Here is a 15,011-nt window from a genome sequence, read left to right as displayed (position 1 = left end):
GACTGTGTGGGTGGGAGGTAGGGAGGGAGATTGATGAGCACAGGCCTGTAAGCCTACCTGGCCTGAGTCCTGCACAGGCAGAGCAGATTCACTAACCCCTGCCTGCAGTTGCCTTTTTGATGGCAGAGTAGCTGCTGTATAACCATCTGCCACCATTGGCAAAACTCACAAGAAGTGAAGAAGCAATAAACAAATAGGATATTTCAAGAGCAGCAATAACATGTGCTCCCTCCATGAGAAGCTTTACTGATTCAAGATGTTCAGGATATTATCAGATTCAACGGACCATCCATCTGAGCGGACAGTGATGGGATATTGATGCTCATTGATTATGTTGCACTCATTCTCCACTCCAGCTGCCCTCTAGCTGAAGAGCGTTTAACAAACACCAGTGCCTTGTTCCCACCCTAAATGAATCAAATCAGAATTTGGGGGGCAGGTATAGATGGATTTTAAAAGCACCCAGGTGAACTGGATGCACAGTGAAGGTTGCAATTCACTCTGTTAGAGATGTTTTATTCAAAGATCAAGGAAAAGTACCCTTTTTAGATCATTGACTTTCTCAGCTTCTAAAACTACACCTCTTTTTAAAATTCAACATAGGATGTTGGGAATAATGAATACTCTTTATACTTTCAGAGTCATAAATCACTTTTACATGCACCATCTTATTAGATTCTCAAATCAGCTTGTGGAAAATGCTAATACCATTATAGAAAGATAATGCAAGGCTTGCTGTGACATTGTTTCCGAGAGACAAAAAAAAAAAAAAAAAAAATGGAAACAACCTAAAGACTAGTGAGAGGATGGTTAAATATGTTATGAGTTATTTATGTGATGGAGAATTCTATGGCTATTAGAAAGATTTAGGTAGATCCATACACATTGACTTAGAAAGATCGCCACAGATTACTTTTAATTTCTTTAAAAAATTTTTAAAAATCAAGTTCACAGTTACTTATAAAATGATTCCATTTCCATTGTTTTTTCACTTTTCATTTTTTATTTTTATTGAGATATCTTTGACATATGAAAATTGTATACATTTAAGGTATACAACTTGATATTTTAATATATGTATACATTGTGAAAAGATCACCACAATCAAACTAAATAACATACCCATCACCCCTTCATAGATACGTGCGTGTGTGTGTGTGGTGTGTGTGATAAGATTTAATTTAGTGCCGCATCTTCTTTATCCATTCATCTGTCAATGGACACCTAGGTTGCTTCCATGTCCTGGCTATTGTAAATAGAGTTGCAATGAACATTGTGGTACATGACTCTTTTCGAATTATGGTTTTCTTAGGGTATATGCCCAGTAGTGGGATTGCTGGGTCATAAAGAAGATGTGACACATATATACAATGGAATATTACTCAGCCATAAAAAGAAACTAAATTGAGTTATTTGTAGTGAGGTGGATGGACTTAGAGTCTGTCATACAGAGTGAAGTAAGTCAGAAAGAGAAAAACAAATACCGTATGCTAACACACACACACATATATATATATATGGAATCTAAAAAAAAAGTGGTTATGAAGAACCTAGGGGCAGGACAGGAATAAAGATGCAGATGTAGAGAATGGACTTGAGGATATGGGAGGGGGAAGGGTAAGCTGGGACGAAGTGAGAGAGTGGCATGGACTTATATATACTACCATATGTAAAATAGATAGCTAGTGGGAAGCAGCCGCATAGCACAGGGAGAAGAGCTCAGTGCTTTGTGACCACCTAGAGGGGTAGGATGGGGAGAGTGGGAGGGAGACACGGGAGGGAGGAGATGTGGTGATGTATGTGTGTGTATAACTGATTCACTTTGTTGTAGGGCAGAAACTAGCACACCATTGTAAAGCAATTATATGCCAATAAAGATGTTAAAAAAATAAAAAAGATTTCATTTAGGATCTATACTTTTAGCAAATTTCAAGCGTGTGATACAATATTGTTAACTATCACCACCATGCTGTACATTAGAGCTCCAGAACTCATTCACCTTCATAAGTGAAACTTTGTACCCTTTGACGAACATCTCATTTCCCTCTCTGCTCAACCCCTGACAACCACCATTCTATTCTCTCCTTCTATGAGTTGACTATTTTAGATTCTACATGTAAGTGAGTTCGTACAGTATTTGACTTTCTGTGTCTGGCATATTTCACTTGGCATAAGGTCCTTCTGGCTTATCTGGTTCATCTATGTTGTCACAAATGACAGGATTTCAGTTATTTTTATCGCTGAATAATATTCCAGTGTGTGGGGAGGGGTATGTACCACATTTTCCTTATCCATTCATCCCTCAGTGGACACTCAGGTTGTTTCCATATCTTAGTTATTGTGAATAACCCTACAGTGAACATGGGAGTGCAGATATCTCTTTAAGAGCCAGATTTCATTTCTTTTGGACATATACACAGAATGGGGTTGCTGGATCTTATGATAGTTCTATTTTTCATTTTTTGAGAAACCTCCATCCAGTTTTCCATAGTGGCTGCACCAATTTACATTCCCACCAACAGTGCACAAGTGTTCCCTTTTGTCCACATCTTCACCAACACTTGTTATTGTTTGTCTTTTTTGTAAGAGCCATTCTAACAAGTGTGAGGTTATATCTCATTGTGGTTTTGATTTGCATTTCCCCAATTATTGGTGATGTTATGCACTATTTCAAGTACCTATTGGTCATTTGTATGTTTTCTTTTGAGAAATGTCAATTCAAATTACTTGCCCATTTTTTAATCAGGTTATTTGTTTTTTTTTTTTTTTTGCTATTGAATTGTTATGAGTTACTTGGATATTTGGGATATTAACCCTTATCAGATACATTGTTTTCAAATATTTTCTCCCATTCTGTAGGTTACCATTTTACTATTTTGATTGTTTCCTTTGCAGTGCAGAAGCTTTCTAGTTTGGTACAATCCCACTTGTCTGTTTTTGCTTTTCTTGCCTGTGCTTTTTGCTGTCATAACCAGTAAACCACTGTCAAGACCAACGTCAAGAAATTTTTTCCTATGTTTTCCTCTAGTAGTTTTATAGTTTCAAGTCTAACATATAAGTCTTTAATCCATTTTTGTTGACTTCTGTATGTGGTATGAGATAAGGGTCCAATTTCATCCTTTTTCATGGGATATCCAATTTTCCCAACATCATTTATTGAAGAGTCCATCCTTTCCCCATTATGTGTTCTTGGCACCCTTGTCGAAAATCAGTTGACCATAAGTGTTTGGATTTATTTCAAGGCCCTCTGTTCTGTTCCATTGGTCTATGCATATGTATTTATACTGTTTTAATTACTATAGCTTTGAAATACATTTTGGAACCAAGAAATGTAATTCCTCTAGCTTTGTTCTAGCTTCATTCTTCTTGCTCAAGATTACTTTGACTACTCAGGGTCTTTTGTGGTTCCACATGAATTTTAGGGTTTTTTTCCTATTTATGTAAATGATGCCTTTGGAATTTTGATAGGGATTGGATTGAATCTGTAGATCACTTATAGTAGCATGAACATTTTAACAATATTAATTATTCCAGCCCACAAACATGGGTCTGTCTTTCCATTCATTTTCTTTAATTTCCTTCATCAGTGTTTTATAGTTTTCAATGTGCAAGTTGTTCACTTCTTTAGTTGAGCTTATTCCTAAGTATCTTATTTTTGTTGTTGCTACTGTAAATGAGATTGTTTTTTAAATTTCTTTTTTGGATAGTCCATTGTTAGTGTAAAGAAATGCCACCAATTTTTGTATACTGAATTTGTATCCAACAATTTTACTGAATTCATTTATCAGTGCCAAGAGTTTTTTGTGTGGTTGGGTCTTTATTGTGTTCTACATATATGATCATTTCATCTTCAAAAAGAGGCAATTTTATTTCTTCCTTTCTGATTTGGATGTCTTTTATTTCTTCTTGTCTAATTGCTTTGCCTAGACTATGTTGAATAGAAGTGGCAAGAGTGGGCATCCTTGCCTTGTACTGGATCTTAGAGGAGAAATTTTCAGTGTTTCTCCATTAATTATGATGTTAGCTGTGGGCTTTTCATATATGGCCTTTATAGTATTGAGGTAAGTTCCTTCTGTTTTTTTGAGTTTTTTTATCATGAATACATGGTGAATTTTGTCAAATGCTTTATCTGAATCTATTGAGATGGTCATGTGGTTTTTATCTTTTATTACATTAATGTGGTATATCACACTGATTGATTTGTATGTGTTGAACAATCCTTGCATCCCAGGAATAAATCCTACTTGGTCATGGTGTATAATCCTTTTAATGTGTTGTTGAGTTTGGTTTGCTATTATTTTATTAAAGATTTTTGCATCTATGTACATTAGGGAAATTGGCTTTTTGTTCTCTGTTCTTGCAGTGTCTTTGTCTGGCTTTAGTATCAGGATGATGCTGGCCTCATAAAATGAGTTCGGAAGTGTTCTCTCTTTTTCTATTTTTTGGAAGAGTTTAAGAAGGATTGGTATGAATTCTTCCTTGAATGTTTGGTGGAATTCATCCACAAAGCCATCTGGTCCAGGGATTTTCTTTGTTGAGAGATTTTTGATTACTACTTCAATCACCTTATTTGTACTCGTCTGTTCAGGTGTCTATTTCTTCTTGATTCAGTCTTGGTAGGTTGTATGTTTCTAGGAATTTATCCATTTAGTGTTTTTTAAACTCTACAGGTATATGTGTGTGTGATTAATAAGCACAAAAAAAAATCTGGAATAAGTACTAAACTCTTAATAATCATATTGCTTGGACTGGGATTAGAAAGAGGTGGGGAAGGGGAACTTTTGTTTCTTTAATTTCTTTTAGTTTGTTACAAAGTTATACTTCCATACTGTTAAAAAAAAAAAAAAGAAAAAACTATTTTAAAACCACAGCCTGAAATGAATGCACAAGGGCTCAACAGGCAGATTGCTGATCTTCATTCAATGAGGAGCAAGTTAAGTCCTGCACAATCAGGTGACCTGGGCAGGCTGGTGCATCAGGAGCCTAAGCCATCAGCTCTCTCTCCATCAGGAGAACTGCATCTTGCAGGCTGGCCAGTATCCTCTCAGTGTCACTGAGCTGACTCAGGACCTAGCAATTCCCTGCTTGTCCATGGCCATGAGGAAGATTTATTTGCTGTCAATGGCAGCTGTTGGTGCAGCCTGGAAACATGTCCAACCCTGTAGGGCAGTTCTGCTCCTAATAAGGGAAATTCACTTTACACACACTTTAGGGAAAATGTGCTGGGATGAAGCCAGAGCCAGATGGGCACCAAGCTTATTAAATGCATGATTGTTACCAGAAAACATTTGCAAATATGTATGGGTATTTTTGTATGTGTGTGTGTGTGTGTGTGTGTGTGTGCGTGTATTTTATACATGCACACACACACACACAGATCGTATCCCTGAAATCTCTTCAATTATAGGATTATCTTTCCAATTGTTCTATAATGTACTTTACAGTTTACCCTTATGTAGGGTGGATATGACATACCTCACATCTTTTAATGTTAGATTGTTGTTCTTATTATTGTTTTTCCCTCCTGCCAGGTGCAGCTCATCCACTATAACCATGAGTTATATACCAATGTCACAGAAGCTGCAAAGAGTCCAAACGGATTGGTGGTAGTTTCTATATTTATAAAAGTAAGTGTATTGCATTCCTTCATTTTTCTCTTCTTGCCATTCCCACCCCAATCAGAATATCAGTTTACGGTCCTGTTGGATCTTAGAAATAGCAACAGAGGTAATATCTATGCCCAAGAAAAGCTGCAGGGGGTGACTTTTATTTCCATGAGATTCATGAAAAATAAAGCCCTTTTCAGTGAGATGTGAAAACAATGAGTTCCATTTCAGAGCACTGGGGCCTGAGAATTCAGGTAGCTTTTGTCCTAGAGAGAAAAAGGGTGCTGGATCCAGGTGCAGGCTTTAGGTCCCACTCATGCAGAAGTATATGAAGGAAGCAATAGAAGGGGAGATGGTTTCTCACTGACACCCCACAGGATTAATGACCTGTCCATCAGATAACCCTTGGAAAAAAGAGATGAAAGGAAAATGTGAGATATCTCTTCCCTCCAGGCACTGCACTAAACAGCTCCCTCCAGCTTCCCGCAATTGCTCTGAGTATCATCTTTCCCTTCCATTGTCCCTCTCCTTTGTAAACATCCTTGTGAATAATTAAGCAAAGGTCACCAATGCTGACTTTATGACATTCTAGGGAGGTTCCACATCTTCTTACAGTCATCATCAACAACAAACCTTCAACCAAGCAAATTCTAATTTGTTAAAAAATAATTACCTTTAACATTTTGACAGCTGTTGAGTGAAACAAGTTTGCAAATTAAAAAAAAACAAAAACAAAAACAAAAGAAACTGTCTTTCCAAAAGGGAAAAAAAACAAAAGCAAAGGGTGGCAGTTCTAAAAGTTGGCAGTCACTGTGCTAGGCCCTTGGGAAGTTTTAACCAGACCATTAGAGGAAGTGCTCCAATCAGAACTTGGAATCTGATGATGATCAATAGAAATTCAGCATTTGGCACTAGTGAGTTTTAACAGAGCTTTTGTGGTGGCATCATCATCACTCAGAAGAATGGGCGCAGGGGCAACCAACCCCAGGCATCACTCAGAAGAATGAGTGCAGGGACAACCCCAGTCACTACTTCCCCTCCCTCCTCGAGAGCATCACGCTTTGCAACAAGCACTTTGCCCTGCCTGGCCACACCACCTCCTAACTTACTCTCCCTCACCTGGGTCAGGTCAGGCCTTTTTGTGGCCCCAGTAAAGCTGAACATTGGACAGAGGCATTAGTGACATATTGCTGCCACTGGCCACCAACCCCACCTCGTCTAGCTGGTCATTGGCAAAAATAGGAAGGGGTTTTTCATGGAAAAGTACAGGGGTTTTTGATGGAAAAGATAGGAAGTACATTTTTATAAATTTATTTATTTATGTATTTATTTATCTATTTATAGCTATGTTGGGTCTTCATTTCTGTGTGAGGGCTTTCTCTAGTTGTGGCGAGCGCAGGCCACTCTTCATTACGGTGTGCAGGCCTCTCACTATCGTGGCCTGTCTTGTTGCGGAGCACAGGCTCCAGACACGCAGGCTCAGTAGTTGTGGCACACGGGCTTAGTTGCTCCGCGGCATGTGGGATCTTCTCAGACCAGGGCTCGAACCCATGTCCCCTGCATTGGCAGGCAGATTCTCAACCACTGCACCACCAGGGAAGTCCCAGGAAGTACATTTTTAAGCTGTAGTGCCTTCTTAACACCTGATGTGACTTCCCAAAGGAAACTGGTCCTGGTACAGACTGATCCTGCCAGTCCTTGCTCTATACCTCTTGGCATCATCACAGACCCTGTTATAATAAACAATGGATTCCTGAATGCCAGGCACTGAGATATGTACTTTACATATATTTTATCATTTAACCCTAATAACAAACCTGTGGCGTGGGCATCATGTCCCTATCTTGCAGATGAGGAAAATGGTTCAGAGAATCTTTGACATTCCATCCTAATTCATGTAGTTCATAACAGCCCATACAGGAATGGAACCCAAGTCTTGCTTGACTTTAAAGCAAGTCAATGACCTTACTAATGACCTTATTCACAGAGCTGGGAGGGAGAAAAGAGAAAACAATATTTAAAAACTTTTCCCCCACATCCCCATGCTGCCCACAAACATGGGGTAAATACCTATATCCCTCAACCACCCCCAATTCTGATATTGATAGCCACTGATGCATTCAACCTGGGTCAGGCTTATTGTTATGAAGCCTAAAGATATTTCACAAAACTGCGCCATGTGTGTCCAGGGGCTCACATCCCCTGTGGCTTTCCCAATGCCAGGCCTTCCATGAGTAACTCTCACGGCCAACATGGGCTGCCCAACAGCTCCTGACCTTTGGTGAGTGCCTCAGCCTCTGCCACTGACATTGTCTCACTTTGCTCAAAGCTCCTAAGTCAGTATATATCATCCTGGAAGTGCAGGCACATTACAGCTGACAGTGCGATTGATTCACCAGGAAGTCAGCCTCCTAACTGCAAACTACTGGTGTGTTTCACAAGCTCCTGCAGAAACACTCGTTCCACTGAGATTACTGATGCAGGTCCTGCTGCTTCCCTGTGGGTTGTTGAGTGGAACTTATGCCCCAGACCCTGAGGTCAGTGAAAGGATGGTGACTAGCTCCTGCATCTTCTCAGGCCAGTTTGGCTCTTAGGGATGCTTCTGTTCTTTCCCTGAGCAAACCTGAGGCTTTCTGGCTAGATCTCAAAATAAGCCACAGCACTTCTATCTTTGTCCAACATAATCAACTCCCAGATGCTCCACAGTGAGTTATCCAAGCTGTGACTTGTCATTCACTCATCCCCAAACACCGACTGAGCATGAGCCAGGCTTGTGCTGGGCACTGGTACCTAGAAATGACATGAACAAAATCTCTGGTACCCCTCCCCTCCTGCTGATCTTTCTGCCTCCCCTCCCCAGTTCCTGCCTCAAGGTAGGCAGGAACAGAAAATGAGAGGCCCCGTATCTAGGTCAGCTGAGCCCTCAAGATGTCACCCTGGCCCAAAAACTGAGCCATAAAAGCATTGGAATTGTTTGTTAAAACAAGAGATTTGTTTACCTGTGGGTTTTACCTATCTCTGTCCCCTCCTAATCCCCCACCCTTCCTATGACCACAGGGAACTGAGATTTGGCTATAATTGCTGCTCAATCACACACCATTAACTTCCCACTTAAGCTCACTTATTCCAAGTACATATTTTATCCTCTCACCCACACAGCCAACACGCTAGAGCCCACAAATCATCTGTGTGCACTTTGGAAATTTTTCAATTATTTTTAATCAGCACAAAAATGTCTAATCCCAATGTTAGCTCTGCCCAGACTCACCGGGTACCAGGAAACCAAGGTACCCGATTAAGGGACATGGCAGATTCCTCACCTGCCATGACAATCTATATTTGTCTCTCCTTTCATGGGCTGCATCAGCACAAACAGGCAGCTTCAGGCTATCTTTTAAATAGCTGAAGAGGATGTCAAAGTAGAAATTGGATTCAGCACTAAAGCTTCCAGGGATCAGTAGTGTTTAATTTGGGACTTTTCTCCATTTGGGGTGGGATTTTACCTCCATTGAACATTGTCACTCACCAAGCTCCCCTTGGTGTATGTCTCACCACAACAACACACCCAGGAAACTGCGTGGGATAGGAAAGGCAGATGAAGGGAAAACAAACAGTCTGTGCTTTCTGCAAACTAAAAATTACCTGTTGCTTATCTAATAATAATAATCATCTGCTGCAATTTTTCCGACCCTCAGAATAAATCAGATTTAAAATGTTGATGTGTCACAACATCCGATTAGCAGCTGAGGTGTAAATTACAGAGCACAGCTGAGCAAGGTAGGAGAAAAATAACTAGGATGAACAAGGGTCCCTAGAAAAAGGCTGAGTAAAAAGGGAGTTGTTAACAAAACAGTATACACAGTCTTGTGGGGGTCCATCACGGTCTCCAAATTGTGGTTCCCTGGCTTAAGCCCCTGGAAACTTGGCTTGTTCTCCAAACAAGGAATTTGGAGACCTAACAGCATGGCCATAAAATGGGAACTGATCCCTGAACATCTAATAAAATGTGTCACCCATAATAGGAATTTGGTAAATATTTTTTGGATGGATGGAAGGACAGATTGATGGATGATTGATTGATTGAATGAATGACATGGCTTATGATATATTTGATTCATGTAATACTGAGCAGTGGTATAAGATTCCATATTATATCCTAGAGATCTTTTTCATCTCCTGATATCACTGCTCTGCGTACTCTTTTTTTTTTTTTTTTTTTTTTAATAAATTTATTTATTTATTTTTGGCTGTGTTGGGTCTTCGTTTCTGTGCCAGGGCTTTCTCTAGTTGTGGCGAGCGGGGGCCACTCTTCATCGTGGTGCGTGGGCCTCTCACTATCACGGCCTCTCTTGTTGCGGAGCACAGGCTCCAGACACACAGGCTCAGTAGTTGTGGCTCACGGCCCCAGTTGCTCCGTGGCATGTGGGATCTTCCCAGACCAGGGCTCGAACCCGTGTCCCCTGCATTGGCAGGCAGACTCTCAACCACTGCGCCACCAGGGAAGCCCCACTCTGGGTACTCTTCCTCTCACTCTCTACTTGGATAACTATCCCCTTCCTAATATGTCACTCCCTACTCCTTACTTAAAACCCTCTGATATTTCCCCATCCCTACAGAATAAAGTTTAAATGACCTAACATGACACTCAAAGCCTGACATGACCTAGTGCCTGCCTACCTCTCTATCCTTACCTTGCATCCTTCCCCCATACTCTCACCTTCACCTACACTGAAATACTTCACTGGACATGACTAGTTCTCCCATGTCCGTGTGTGCACAATCCTCTGTATGTCATGTTTTTCTTCACCTTTCCTCCTTTTCCACACTATACCACCAAAGAACTTTGCTAACTTCCCCCGATCTTTCAAGACTTAGCTCAGGCCTTAGTGCCTATGATTCCCCAGGTGGATGGTCAAAGACTTAGCTCAGGCCTTAGTGCCTATGATTCCCCAGGTGGATGGTCTTCCTCTAGTATCATCATACCTGTAACTCTATCATAGCACTCTTCACACTAAATTATAAGCATTAGGTTACTTACCTGTCTTCTTTCTCTAGACTGTGGTTTCTGGAAAGTAGATTCTATATATTTGATCTCTGAATTTCCAGCCATCATAGTGTTTATAGCATGCTATGCACTCAATAAATATGAGTGAATAAGTAAATGCATGGAGGCAATGTTTATCTTGAAATAGTACTGCCCAGTTATTAATATTTTCTTTTCTCCCCTAGGTTTCTGATTCATCAAACCCATTTCTTAATCGGATGCTCAACAGAGATACTATCACAAGAATAACATATAAAAGTAAGTTTGGTTCAATTTCCTATATAGCAAATATTCTATAAAGGTTAGTCCTGTCTGAAGGCAGAAAGGCAGAACTGATGATCTCCAAGGGCCTCTTTCAGCTTCATGATCCTTTAATTCTGTAGAAAGTCACTCTGGAGAGTGAAGGTTGGCTAAGAAGCAGCTCATTTCAAACAGAAGCCCCCAGAGTGCCTTTGTCATCCACGCCTGTCTAAGGCAATAATGATTATTATGATGATGGTCATCATTATCCCATGGATTGGTAAAGAGCTGGGGGACTCTGCCAGCTGACAGACTCTACCATGTCAGCTGGCCACATTTGGGGATTTGCCAATTACGTGATTGAAAAAGCATTCACCAGGTGGTTTGGATCCAACTTCAAAACATCCAGAAGCCCTCAGCGAGACCACATCTCCCTCTCTGTGTCGTTGGGTCTCCCTTTCAGGTGGAGGAGGGTGGCATTTTGCTTCATTTCCATGTGTGATACGATGACCTAGAGAACTCTGTCCAGTTTCCTTGGGTTTCTAGAGTGTTTTATCCCCAGAATCCTTAAGCAAAAAAGAGAGAACAGTGCAAAGTTGAAGGGAGTAGAGGGGAAAGGATGCTACTGTCTTCCACAGCAATCCCAGAGGTTGCAAGATTTGGGGATAGTTATGGGAAATAGCACACACCAAGGGAATGAAAGAAAACAGTACAAGGAAAAAAAAATTTAACTAATTAGGAGTGACCGGAAAAGTGGAATTCATGTGCCAATTTTGTTCTTAAGCAAGGAACTTCCTCACTTTGACTCTGTTTCCTCATTTGTTAAGTGAAGAAGTTGAACTTCAGATTTCTAAGGTCCTTCTAAATCTAGGATTCTGAATATGATTTTTGCAAATGTAAAAAGCAACACACAAACATTCTAACACCCCACATCCCCTTTGCATGTCCTCACTTGGTGGAGGCCACTGGTGCTTCTACCTCCAATGGTGACGTGGAAAGACAGAGTGAATGCTTACAGATCTCACCTCAGACTGCTGGAAGGAGAGTATGGAGAAACCTTCTCTTGTTCAATTATTCATCCATTCAGCAAGCATTTCCTGCATACCTGCCTCATGACAGGCACCAAGTGAGGCTCCTGGAATAAAAAGATGGGCCAGACACCAGCCCTCCCCACAGGCACTCGTTCCCATATGAAGTCACTTCCATATGAAGAGGTTGGAGTTGGGGACGCTGGCGGTGATGAATGAACCTGGAGAATCACCTAGAAGAATTATCTCCAAAACCATCCCACCCTTCCTCATCAGTACCCCTATGGAGTCCTCTCTAAGTTCAAACTTAGATTGCTCAGCAAAGGGAGACATTTCTGTCTTGTGTGCAAATGGTTTTTATAACTTCCCATAAAGGATTATTAGTTTTTTTAACTTTTTTGATTAAAAGAGCATAAAAATTAAATAAAATGTTTTCAAATAATCTTGAATTTGCAGTTTAGAGACCATGAAAAGCCATGAAATCACACATTAAGCCTCAACACACAATCTAAGAGATTGCCAGCTACAGAGTCAATCATTAGTGGGACTTCCCTCCCTGGCCCACCCCCTAGCTCTGGTCTGATTAATATTAAGTGATGTGGCTGCTGCCAAAGATGAAAGCATCCATATGGGTTTGTGCTATGGGAAGATGGCCTTTCTCATGAACGGGTATCAATTCTGATGCAAATAGGGGCTAGAGAGCCAGGGTGACAGATCTTGTTGGAAACAATGATGAATAGCAGTTCTGTGGCTGAGGGGAGCTTCAACTTCATCTACTTCTAGTGAGGTGTTCCTGCTGACTCATCCCCATTGGGTCTGTAGGAAATGAGAAGGACAGACTTTGGCAATAGCTGAAGAGGACAGCAAAGTTAAGACCAAAGACCTTCATTCATTTGTTCACTAAATATTTGCTACAAGTATTTATTAAGTGGTCCTGAGTGCCAGGGAATAGAGAGATCAATAGAACATGTTTCCCGTCCATGAGTCCCTCACTCTCTAGTCAGAGAGACAGACATATCATAGTGTTTCATAAAGATTTGTATAGCAGGGGATTTCCCAGGTGATCCAGTGGTTAAGAATTCGCCTTCCAAAGCAGGGGACGTGGGTTCAATCCCTGGTTGTGGGAACTAAGACCCCACATGCTGTGGGGCAACTAAGTTCATGCACCACAACTACTGAGCCCGCACACTCTAGGGCCCGTGTGCCACAACTAGAGAGCCCATGTGCCACAACTACTGAACCTGCCACTCTAGAGCCTGTGCGCCACAACTAAAGAGTCCGTGCACCACAACTACTGAGCCCATGCACTCTGGAGCCCACGTGCCACAACAAGAGAGAAGCCCAAGCGCCACAAGGAAGAACCCAAGCACCACAATGAAAGATCCCGCATGCCGCAACTAAGATCCGACACAGCCAAATAAATACATGTTAAAAAATTTTTTTTTAATTTGTGTAACAATTACAATGTATTAAAATAGGAACAAAACTCTTTGGGATCATAGAAAATCTGCCTAAAATTCATGGCAAGGTTATACATAACAATTGCTATTCAATAAGCACTGAATAGATGAGTAAACATTTGGTAAGAAAAGAAAGCAAGAAAAGAGGGAGGGAGGGAGGGAGGGAGGGAGATTCCAAGCAGCATATACAAAAGCAAGGAGAGCATTTAAAGGACTCAGTAGTTCAAAGGAAGGAACTTTGCCTTCATCAGCTCTTCCTCTGGTGCCCACAGCACATCCAATAAACAGTCATGATGGCCTGAATAAATGGAGAAATGAATGGTTCCCTACGGTAGCATTGACAGGGGCAGAGGAAACGGCAGGAAAGATGGTCTGGTGTCAGATCTTGAAGGATCTTGAGAACAGGCTAAGGAGTTTATGCAGAAGCATATTTGAAGAAATGCCTTAGATATAGGCTCCTAGAAGTGGGACTAAGAGAGAGCAGGAGCGCCCCCTTCTCTTGTCCCCTCATCTATCTGTCAGGGCCAAAGGGAACTAAAGCAAGATAAAGAGACCCAGTATGGGGAAAGGTAACCGCTTTACACCCCTAATCACAGGTATTTTGTGCTTTTACACTGTTGGGGAATAATGGAGGTATTCCCAGGAGCACTTATCACATACCTGAAGGAAGTAACACTGCAGGGATAATTATTGGCCCGACATGTGGGAATGGCCTAGACACTGTGATGCCCAGGACACTGTGGCTGAAAGGGATTGATTTTCTCAGAAGGAAAGCACTAGCACTCTTCCCTCCAGCTGAACGCCCCAGGGCAGCCAGCCCTTGGAAGGTTGACCAGCAGGCAGCAAGAAGGGGAGTTTCTGAAACAGGAGTCATGCACGAGGACACAGCCAGTGTGTAGGAAACACAAGCATGGAAGTCCCCCCGGAGGCTCTACAGGAAGAGCAGGTTATTCATTGGCCCATGAATTCTGGTAGAGACAAAGACAACACCACCTGCTCAGGGGAAACTATCAGAGTACCCTGCTTTCATACTTTTAAGCAAGCAAGAAAGAAATGGGTCCCCACAGCTGCCACCCAAACACACTACCTAGGGACAACTGACCTTGGCCCCTACCCACTCTCCCAACCAGCCCGTTCTTCTGCTGCTACCCAGAACTACACCCTAGCATAGCTTCAGTCTGCCACACTCACGCAGATGTGGTACCCACTCTGCAAAGTGCTCAGCATCAGGAACAAGGAAGAGATGCTAACCAAGCACTTTCTGCACTCTAGGCTCTGTGCTAGAGCTTCATGTGCAGCACCTTACCTTGTGCTCACAGAATTCCATCCTCAAAATAGGTACAATTGTTATCCCAGTTTATAGATGAGGAAAGCAAGGCTCTAAGAAGTGAAGCCATTTGTCAAGGACACACATCTAGTGAGTGGCTCTATTAGTCAGCAACTTCTTCATAGTAAACAAGCATTCAGAGATAGGCATTGATTTCTCACTACTGCATCTGTGGGTTGGTTGGAGTGGCTCTGTAGGTCTGCAGGTCAGTTAGGATAACTCGGCTCCACATACCTCTCATTTTTCTGGGATCAAGTACTTCTTATGCTGGGGGTCAGAAATGTGTGATGTTCCTTAAGACTTAGG

General features: G+C 41.5%; 1 protein-coding gene across 1 annotated transcript in view; it reads left to right on the top strand.

Annotated features, from left to right (window-relative positions):
• The window catches only part of CA10 (carbonic anhydrase 10), a 581,255-nt gene that overhangs the window by 550,620 nt on the left and 15,624 nt on the right, over window positions 1-15,011 (top strand). The window contains exons 5-6 of the mRNA XM_068530438.1: window positions 5,532-5,627; window positions 10,836-10,908. Of these exons, the coding sequence (XP_068386539.1) occupies window positions 5,532-5,627; window positions 10,836-10,908 (169 nt within the window). The remainder of the gene's footprint in view (window positions 1-5,531; window positions 5,628-10,835; window positions 10,909-15,011) is intronic.

This window comes from Eschrichtius robustus, chromosome 20, assembly GCF_028021215.1.
Source record: "Eschrichtius robustus isolate mEscRob2 chromosome 20, mEscRob2.pri, whole genome shotgun sequence".
Lineage (NCBI taxonomy): Eukaryota > Metazoa > Chordata > Mammalia > Artiodactyla > Eschrichtiidae > Eschrichtius > Eschrichtius robustus.
Note: the sequence above shows the minus strand (reverse complement) of the source record. Positions and strands in the feature narration are given on the sequence as shown.